The sequence below is a fragment of the Labeo rohita genome, chromosome 3 (genome assembly GCF_022985175.1).
Source record: "Labeo rohita strain BAU-BD-2019 chromosome 3, IGBB_LRoh.1.0, whole genome shotgun sequence".
Classification (NCBI taxonomy): Eukaryota; Metazoa; Chordata; class Actinopteri; order Cypriniformes; family Cyprinidae; genus Labeo; species Labeo rohita.
The window spans coordinates 15,388,078-15,399,504 of record NC_066871.1 but is presented as its reverse complement, the minus strand read 5'-3'; the positions used below and the strand labels follow the sequence as shown (position 1 = coordinate 15,399,504).

General features: G+C 36.0%; 1 protein-coding gene across 1 annotated transcript in view; it reads right to left on the bottom strand.

Annotated features, from left to right (window-relative positions):
- Positions 1–9,343: 9,343 nt before the first annotated feature.
- Positions 9,344–11,427, bottom strand: part of septin9a (septin 9a) — a 108,535-nt gene continuing 106,451 nt past the window's right edge. Inside the window, 1 exon segment of the mRNA XM_051101245.1 lies at positions 9,344–10,789. Within this exon segment, the coding sequence (XP_050957202.1) occupies positions 10,657–10,789 (133 nt within the window). The 3' untranslated portion in view covers positions 9,344–10,656.

Here is an 11,427-nt window from a genome sequence, read left to right as displayed (position 1 = left end):
AGTAAATGACGACCACTACATTCATTATTACATCCAGCAACACAACACCTCAATCACTCAATCAGAGATTTTCTTGTCTAACTTACATTCCTGCTCCGACATCGAAAACAATGGAGGTCGGACTGTTACAGCTGATTTAGGGCGGGTCTGAGGTAAGACAACTATTGTCAATCAACTATTGTGGGAGTGGCCTCTGTCGATGTGACACCACACCAACAGGCATCTGAGAATTGCTGAAAAAGGGGATATTATTTTTACAGATTTATTAAAAACCACTGCATGGATTTTTATCATTATAGGGTAGATTTGTACATACACTGACAACACACATTAATGTTCAAACAACATGAAAAAGTCAACTTTGCATCTGACGACCCCTTTAAACAAAATATATGTAGGTCTAAATTACAGTAAATATCTTGTTTTGTTTAATGTCGTTTACGCTAACATATGACATATGATAGAATTACTTCTTCAAATTAGCTGTTTTTATATTTATAGTTTACATTTAAATTTTAGTTTTAGTAATTTTATGTGCTTTTGTCATTTTTTAATAGTTTTGTTTTAAATTTCTATTTAGCTTTCATTTATATTTATTTCAGTTTTAGTACTTTTAGTACTTCAAGTTATTTCAGTTAGTCAGTTAAAGGTATAGTTCATTCAAAAATGAAAATTCTGTCATTAATTACTCACCGTCATGTCGTTCCAAACCTGTAAGACCTTCGTTCGTCTTCAGAACACAAATGAAGATATTTTTGATGAAATCCGAGAGCTCTATGATCCTCCATAGACAGCAAGGGTCCTACTATGTTCAAGGTCCAGAAAGGTATTAAGGACGTCAGTTAAAATAGTCAGTGTGACATCAGTGGTTCAACCATAATTGTATGAAGCTACGAGAATACAATTTTTCTTTGGCTAATTTTGTAGACTACCACAATTCATTTATACTGTACTACCACAATACCTTTCTGGACCTTGAACGTGGTAAGACCCTTGCTGTCTATGGTAAGTCAGAAAGCTCTCGGATTTCATCAAAAATATCTTCATTTGTGTTCTGAGACGAACAAGGGTCTGACAGTTTTGACATGAGGGTGAATAACTAATGACAGAATTTTCATTTTTGGGCAAACTATCACTTTAATAATGACAACACTGCACTGAACTGTGGTAGTATTTGCTCAATACTCGTTTGTAGTATTGAATAGTACTGAATGAAATATAAGTAGGTCTATATTTACAGTACATACAGGCCATACAGATCTTAACTGAGCTCACCGCAGTGCATTCTGGAATTGCCCTCTTTGTGAAGGACAACAGTGACGTCCTCCTAGAATTTTGTAAAAGCTAGATATTTTAAGGCAGCATAATTTAATAGCCGCTGGCAACAAGGCAGCTCTCTAGATTTTGGAACAAAGCCCATGTGTGCTTTACTAAAGAGCAATGCCCATCATTAGGTTCTGCCCACACCACCAATCATCATCAGACATCTGTTAATTTGGCCAAGAGTGTAAAAAGAGGTTGGATAACCCAGACACTGCCAGAAAGAGAGTGAATCAGACACAGACAACCTAACAAAACTTTCAATGTTTCACATGCATTCAGCCACACATATTTTCTGGCTCTTCAATTTTTGCCAAAAGACAATGTCATGATGCAGCACACCAGACCCCTGAGCAGTCAAGAAGTCCAAACAACGGCTAAGATAGATGTACAAAAGACGCTGTCAGGTTGGTACACTGCAAACATATTTGATCCTTCTCATAAGTGCATAAAACATCTTCGTAAATACCACCCCTTTGTGCCCATTTTCCCAACAACACATGCACACAAACTCATGAGCACAATTAGTATACATGTACAATGCCACAACATTGTCTCACTCAATGCTACGACAGCAAGAACAGTGGAAACTGATTGGCATAATTACTCACATCCATTAGCTTCAGGAAAAATCATCACATTCAAAGGAATTGAGGGAAGATCCTCTCTTGCTCTCTGTTTCTCAATCTCCCGCTCTGCTGTTTTATAATAAACCGTTGCACGTGCAATGGAAATGCACCACACATAATTGATTTCAAATCCTGACACCGAATATTACAAAATGTAGCTTATTTATAATAAAAATGAAACAAAACAAATATATATATATATATAATTTTAAATAAATGAGTAATAACAAAAAACAATAATAGTAACAAAAAATTGGCAATGGAATTTTGATTTACTCTAAAAATAAATTGTAATTTTTTAAGAAATAAATAATAATACATTTATAAAATAATGTCATATAAAATGCAACACAATATTACATAATCGTGTTAATTTAAAATAGAAATATAATGAAGAATAAATAGTAATAGATAATATTTTAAAAGCTATGTTAAAATAATACAGAAACAAAAAAAAAAAACATAATATGCAATGGAAATGCATAGAAAATGCATAGAAAAAAATCTCACAATGATAAAATGTTACTAGAAATAATTAAAATAAAAATGTAAAAAATTTTAAAATAATAATAATAAATAAAATCTTTACAGTCGTAAGTGTCAAAAACATAGCTCTTGACTTGACAGACCACCTCTCCCACCCACCATACCAGATTTAATTGAATTTGCTGCCGCCTCCTAATCAAGGCTAGTATGATTTGCATACGGTTGCATGCACCCTCCCTTGCATGTCTGAGAGCCTGGCATTGAGCCAGCAGACGAAAAGGAACCAAGAACATCTGACATATGAAGCACAAGGAGAGCCATACAGAGAGGGGTGGCAAGGTAGACGCAAAACGAAAACAGGAAAATTAAGCGATGCAGAAAGAACGAGAAAAACAAATTCGAAACAAATCACACAGATGCCTGCAGAGGTAATCAAGGGCCAAGGTGGAGCGTGACGGCAGGTGGCCACGACCATGCCAGCTCTGAGCACTGATATAAAGCAAAATGGCAGGTAATGCGTCTAATTAAAGTGGAGCCCTACAAAAAGCTCTTTTGAAATAAGCAGTTTAATTAACACGGTCTTATAGCAGCTAACATATGCAGATTAGAGAGGAGGAGTCCGAATCGGAGCCGTCGACTTTCTGCTAATTATTACGAAGGAGACCTCAAGGACGACTTGAGCATATGCTGATTATTGTGGGGGAAAAAATAAAGTAGGAGAGTTGAACAAAGGCTATGCCGGCATATAAGTATAGCTACTCTACATAATGACTATATCAACTGCTCCCCTTCTATATATACTGTACATTTGGCATTTATGCTACATTAATAATTACACTATGAAAATATATCAAACTATTTGCATGATGCAGTTTGAGTGTTGACATTCATTAATGTAGTCCAAACAAATGTTGGCTCCCAGTGCCCTCCTCAGTTTGAGGAAAGACTGCCTACAGCATGACTGATGCTCTTTCCCACAGTGCCCATATTAATCAAACAAAACAGACATATACAGAATAAAGAAAGTTTAGAAAAAAGTAGAAAGATAAAGGAAATTTCATAGGTGTGGCTTCCAGTCTCATCCACATCCAGCTATTTTTAGCTGTACAAAACAGCTTGTTTGATGCTTGGTATTGCAAATTGGTGTTTTACCGTATTATCTTAATTATGAACACAGTGGTTTGTAGTGCAAATAGTTTTACCGTTTACTGCACTTTGTTATTCTTCTCGTTATAGCGGATAATGAACCGAAAGTCTCACCCATAGCTTACGCGTTAAAGGAAATGTTAACAAAAATGTAAAGATAATGTACTTACCCCCTTGTCATCCAAGATGTTTGTGTCTTTCTTTCTTCAGCCATAAAGAAATTATGTTTCCTGAGGAAAAGATTTCAGGAATTTTCTCCATATAGTGGACTTCAGTGGTGCCTGTGAGTTTGAACTTCCAAAATGTAGTTTAAATGCAGCTTCAAAGGGCTCTAAATGACCCCAGCCAAGGAAGAAGGGTCTTACCTAGCGAAACGATTGGTTATTAAAAAAAAAAAAACAACTATAATTTATTCACTTTTTAACCTCAAATGCTTGTCTTGTTGTCTATCCCTGCGATGTGCATACCAGGGTTACCAGGTTTTCACAACAAAATCCACCCCATTGTTACTCTAGCCCAAAAGTAGCCCAACAGCATTTCGAGGGGGGTCCCCCAGTAAAAATCAGGGTAAAACTTTTTTTTTGGCAGGGTTTCCCTGGTACAATTAGAATCCCAGGGGCAAAATTACATTATTGGGGTCACTTCAACCCGTGGACATTACAAAAAACCCAGCAGGAACAGCATTAAAATAGCCCAATCATGTGGGTAAACCGATGACCTGGCAACACTGGTGTCCATGCATACTCTGTGTAATCCGGGTCAATAACTTCAAAATTGCCCTACATCACTGTTTTACCTTTTTTTTTGTAAATGCCGTTTGACTATCTTTGCACCTTCACTTTGTAAACACTGTCGGACCTTCTGCAGCGATATAGGATGATTTTGAAGTTGGAGGAGAAAATAAGATGGGAGTGTTTAGACCTACACTAACTGTATTCACTCAGATTACACATGCACATCGCAGAGCTAGACAAGATAAGCATTTGAGGTAAAAAAACAAAAAAAAAAAAACAAAAAGTATATAAATTGTAATTTTTTAAAAAAAAAATTCTCAGAAAATAACCGATCATTTCACTAGATAATACCCTTCTGCCTTGGCTGGGATTGTTTAGACCCTTTGAAGCTGCATTTAAACTGCATTTAAAAGTTGAAACTCACAGGCACCATTGAAGTCCACTTATTATCTGCAAATATTTGTTCTGGAAGTGAACTACTCCTTTAGAGAAAAAGGTGGATAGGTCTAATTCTAGTTGGGAAGTAATAATTTTGAGTTATTAGCTAATATTTTTTTAAAAATATTTACACATTCAATCTTATTATTGTGCGTAATATGTGGAAAGCGCAAACCTTTTCTTATCTGGTCACATTCAGTTAGGAATTACACTAATCACATCAAAGATACCATATCTTCCTTTCAAAATTGCCAAATATGATGGGACAAATTACTTATTATGCACCACTGGATATTACTGTCGGTTATTTAACATTTCTGTCGTATAACAGTTGTCAAACATTAAATATTTTGCTGCTTAGACCTTACCTGGCTCGTACATCGTAACGGTTGGATTCGCGCTCTGCCACGTTTAAACTTTAAACCACGCCTACTTTGATTTGATTGGCCCGCTCACTTATTTTGACATGGACGAGTGCCGTAGACCGCTGAGGCAGACCAGAGCCGTAGAGAGAGACAGACCAGCGAAAATAAAGTAACGCCGAAAATTACAAATTGACGTTATTTTCACCTCATAACAATAATAATAATAGAGTAAAGAAAAGCAGTGCAAGAATTTGGCTATTCCCCCCTTAGTGTCTATGGTGGTTATGACTCTGCTCATGATGACCCTCAGTGGTAAGAAACAATACAGCACACACACACTGTAATTAAATGCACTTAAAATCAACGCTGTAAGTTATAATATTAGGGATGCATAGTTATAGCAGTACTATATCTATTAAATTGTATATTTAATTGTTAATGTTTCTTTTGTTAGATCACATTTTCCATCACGTAATGTGAAAAACACTAATTTAATAACACTGTTAAATGTGACCTTTAACAAACCTCTGAATATTTTTCATACCGTAGATTATAATGTTAAGATGCCTAAATTCTCTCATAATATTCAAAACTATTTTAAATGTTCTATTTTTTTTATTATTTTATTTTAGACATAGCATAACATTTTATTAGTCATCAGCCAACAAATTTAAATAATTCTGCTTATTTGGACTGTTCAGAATTTTTATATCAGCTTATCTTCAATATTACAGTGACCTGAATAAGCCCAACAATATGCTAAACTATTAGCATGTTATTAACATTATTATCATGATTTAGCTAACACATGGAACAAAGAGCCTATAAAAAGTTTGATTGGTAAAATGGTAAAAGCTTGGTTAGATATTACATTTGACAACAACAAAAGATATGGGCAGTGCTATTTTAGTATCATTTATACGGTATACTAGTATTGAATTAACTTTTATTTTTTTGTATTTTGTTATCATTATAATTTCAGTTTTCGTAATTTTGTAATTTTTTTTAAATAATTCTTTTCGGGTTTAATTTTTTTTAGTAATTTAAGTATTATTTAAATTAGTTGCCAAGGCATAATTACTATTAAATTTAAATGAATGTCTATTAAAGTTTATACAAACATATATATGTGTGTATATATATATATATATACACATATACATATATATACATATATATACACATATATACACATATATACACACATATACATATTATATATATATATATATATATATATATATATATACCTATGTATACATACATATACATATACATACATATACGTGTATATATATGGATAGCATTTTAATATCATCAGCTTCTACCAAATGACATGAATTTATTTGAAAATTCAAATGTTTTAGTGCTTGACATCAACAGGAAGCAAAAACAAACCATCTTCGACTGCTAGAGCTGGTCAGATGACAGCAGTTGCTAAGCAGACTTTTTTTTTTCTCTCAAAATGTAGATGAGACAAGACAGCATATAATTACACTGACAGCAAATACAAACAAGCACATCATGCAGAGAGAGACAGAAACTAGTTATCGGGGTGAAATAATGTGCCACCTTTAGTGCTTAGTGCCTTGTAAACAATGGGGGCTTTGCCCACTAAGAAGTGCACTCCAAGGGCTCTCTCATCTTCATGAAGAGGGCATCCAGAGACAAACTATGCTTACTGAAATGGCAAATTAATTTAATTACAGAAACATGCAAAAGTGGTGCTGCCACACGTAAAGGGAGGAGCAGGAGGGAGGGAGAGCAAACAGACCACAGTGGATAACAGATGCCTGGCTCATTCTCTAGGATACAGGAGATAAGGAATCTGGGAAAGAGAGTTTTGTGAGCTGAGAGGCAGAGGTGTAGACACGAGGTGCAAGCAAAACAGGGCACCATCTGTTTCTTTAAAGGTGAGAAAACGGGGCGCCATTTTAAGAGTGATAAGAACGCATCTCCATTTTGAGGTGGGTGGCGAGGAGCATACAGTAAATACAGACACGGAACATCACAATTACAAAGTTGTTGTTAGTAAGGACATTCCTTCAGTGTATAAGATGTTTGCTAGAAAAGCCTGGCTGCCTATGTTTAGGATCAACTTCATGATAAATGATCCTAAAAAAACAGGCAAACATGCATAAAAAATTACATTTCAGGACAATAAAGAACTTTGTAAATGTGATAGTAACAGGTGATTCAGGAGGGATTGTTCTCTACTGTAAGAAACCTCATTCAGGTGAGCTATTGGATCATGACATGGATTTTTTGTATTACTATTTTCAACCCTCATTCCTCAATGACCTGTTTTTAAGGGGCATGTCCTTTAAGGCGTCTTAGTAATTGGCCACTGTTATGACAATGTCATTGCATAGGAAACAGTATTAACGCCATTGCTTGTGAGTGATTTGACAACATAAAAAAAGGCCATTCCCAGACAACGCATTATGAAATAATTTACCTACAGTTTGTGATGCAGCTGTAGTCAAATCTCGTACCGCTTCTCTCCACGACATTGTGCCTCGTTTACAAAACAAAATACTCCGATCAATCCTCCAGGATGCCATTAAAAATAAACTATCCACTTGTTCCTTACGCTGGGATCCTTCTAATATCTGTACAAAGACACGAATGAGCTGTTTAAACCAATCGCATCAAAGTGTTTTTTCACTTAATTTGTCCTATTGACAACAGACTCAAGCACATGGACTTTGTCAGAAAGCGAACACGCATCAGTATACTGTATCCAGTGTAACAGTGTTTATTTTGACAGCAAATTTTGATGACTAAAATGCCATTTAGTTGTAGTCATATTTTAGTCATTTGAATTGTTTTTAGTTTTCGTCTAGATTTATAATTATTTACTAATTCAGATTCAGTCAAGAGCAGTGAGTGAGTTTGTTTTTCTTTTGTTGCTTGATTAACATCAATGCCACATACAACAGCAACTAAATTAAGCTGCTGTCCCTTTAAAACCGAATGCACGGATGCAATGAACAGATACAAGTCTGATATTCTCCCAACTGTTTACATTCACTCAAGACGTAACAGAGTGTGTTTACGAGAATACTCGTCAAAACTGACAATTCAACATCATTTTGCGTGTATTTCTCCATTCATGTGACGCGAAAGAGTACTCGTGTGCTGTGTGAGAGGCACTGCTTCGGGGTCTGCGCTCAGAAAACCAGACCAAATTGAGTTCTCTTTTGCGGCGTCAAATTTATCAATATGTTGGCTCTTCTCTTACTCCCAGATACTGACATTTTGAATGTTTTATGAGACGTGCAGCAAATGTATGATAGATCAATAGGCTGTAATACAGTTCAAATGTGCGCATCTAATCTCCTAAACATGCAGCAGATTTGTTCTGAATTGAAAAATGAATGAAAAAGTCATCCCTCTGTAACATTTTTGTCTCGTTTTTATTCGTTAACAAAAATGTCAGTAGATTTTTATCATTCAAAACTAGTTTTTGTTTCGTTATCACGAAAAAAATGTTGTTGGGGAAAATTATTTGACTACAAAATTAACACAAGCCAAGATAGCGGCAGTGGTTTTCAGTAATTTCTATTTGCTTTTGATGCGACTCGACATTCGCATTCAGCGCAATCAAACAATCAGCCCTTAAGCTACTGAACGCCAGTGGGCGGTGCCTATGGTGAGAAGATGACTATTCATTGTTGCCTTGCTCTGGAGGCGGTGTTTATTCAAATTTCTGTGCCCGGGTTGCACCTCAGATCCAAACAAGTTCCTTGTTTATAATGTTCCTTGTTCCTTGTTTATAATGAGGAGGATGTTCATCCAGAAATGAAAAGATGCTGAAAATGTACTTATATTTTGTTAAAGGCTCCAAAAGAGTGTCAGGTTTAAGCTCACCTTCAGGAAACTTCAGGATGTTACACTAATATAAATTTAAGAAATGTATGTAATGGCTGTTTAAATATCATCATCATGATACAAATAAAATTTGCTGAAAGCAAATTAGAAATAAGACATTTTCACATACTCCTAGAAGAGCAAATGTCAAACGACTGTCAAAATTATATGACTTTAATAAAAGCAGTTAATTGAACCTGTCTGACAATTTAATTTAACACCTAGATGGAAAATGTTGCACAAAAACAATCAACTCTTCATTAAATGTTTCCCAGTTCCACTAGATGTGTGCAATTACAAAGTCTAGACACATTTAAGAGTCAATTAATCATTTAGAAAAAGAGTCAAAATAATTATTTACCATTTAAATCTTTATTTCTTTAAAATAACAGGATATCAAAGTTATTTGTGTTACTCTGAATACCAATACAAAAATTTAATCACTATGAATATACAGCACAGGACAAAACAAAGATATTTTCCCAATGACGAGCGTTTATAAAGGGGGTTTGCAGACAAGAACAAAGCCTGAGGAATTTCACCGTTCTTAAAACTGGCTCCTCATCAGATGTGGCAGGCAGCTTTAAGGCACAAAGACATCTTGGCACTTTACGTTTCCCCTCCTGTAGGCCCTTTCCTCCAGACCAAGACAAAACAAGACACCTAAACTGACAAAAGATGGTGCAGATTTCAACATATTTTGCATTACTGGAAGAGAACGAGGCGGTCTGGAAGATTTAAGATAACCGGCACTGAACACTGCCTGATAAAAACGGTGTATACACAATTAAATCGATTCATTAAAAGCCTATTGAAAAGACACTGTCACTCTCTAACCAGTTAAGGTCACATTTTGCAATAAATAAGATCGTTTATATAAAGCATGTAACAATCCCATTTAATCAACATAAATACTGTTTAGCTCATATAATCTTTCCAACACAAATGACTGTTTTTATATGGTACCGAGGGCCCAATGAGTCAGTTTTCCTGTAATTATTTGGACAGATGTTATAAAACAAATAGCAGAACCAAACTCCAGGTTCTCTGAAATGCCATAAGCAACTAGTGTTCAGTTTGTAGACATCAGATAACCTGTAGTTTAATAATGCGGAATGGAAATTTTAAGGTGCTGCCACATCAGCTCTGGTTTCAGATGATGACTTAGCCTTGTTTCTTATCTGTCTCGCTCAAAATGAAGCATAAATATTAAGAGAGCATTCAACAAATCACATAAAAAGGAGCATTCAGAGCAACCTTCTGTAAAATAATCATTCCAATATCAAAAGGAAGAGCGATGCACGTGAAGAGCTTTTCACACAGCTTGACCAATCAGAACCTGCCTCATAATCAACCTCTGCACACAGACACAGACCTGAAGCATCAGCAGAGTGAGTCAAACGCATGCAGTATATAGAGAAGCTCTTTAACAGTTGTATTTTTGACCTCTTCACCCTTTAGTGCCCGTGCAGTGGGCGTAAGGGGTTTCAGGGCACTGTGCTGGAGTTTCTGGGAGGTAAAGTCATTATGTGCTTCTCTAGATGGACCTCTTCACCTCAGTCCATGGCTGATGGAAGGGGGTGGGCAGAGCGCAGGGTGAACAGAGGTTTGGGGATTGGAGGGGAGTGAGGAATGGGAGTGGAGGGGGTCATTTGGATGGGGGAGCTAGATTTCGTGGCAGGCCGGATGGTGTTCGCCGAGGCCGTTGGCTTGGGTGTTATTCTCGTTGAGCCGACGGACGCGGTACATCTCATAGTGGATGCTGCTGGTGATGTCTTTAATGTTCTGCATGTGGGTTCTGCAGTCAATAACATGTTAGGATGAGAAAAACAAACCCAGCAGTAGTGGTAGTGGATAATGAATAACTGCAGATGTCAGTCACTTTCACTTAGAATAGAAGGGATAGTTTACACAAATGACAGTTTTGTCATTATTCACCCTCACGTCATTTCAAACCTGTAAGACCTTGGTTCATCTTCGGCACCTGTTTGACGACCTTTGCACGTTTGTATGAAGGCGGTGCTTTAAATTTGATTTACTTCTATGGTAGGAACATGCAGTTTTATAGAATTTATGTAGAGAACAGGAGGCATGATTGATTTGTGTTATTCCTTTTTTATTTAGGGGTAAATAACCTATCTATCTATCCATGATTCATTCATTCTCTCTGTCTCTGACATTTCATATCTGAAGGCAAAATTATCTATCGTACATTCTGTCCATCTATCGTTCTATCATTCTTTCATTCTATCTAGCTATCGTTGATTTGTTCTGTCTGTCTATCTATCATTCTGTCAATCTGTCTTTAGTTCTGACATCTCATATTTGAAGGCAACAATTATCTATCTATCGTTCGTTCATTCTTTTGATCGTTCATTCGGTCCGTCTATCTATCTATTGTTTGTTCGTTCTATCTCTTCAGTTCTGAAATGTCAT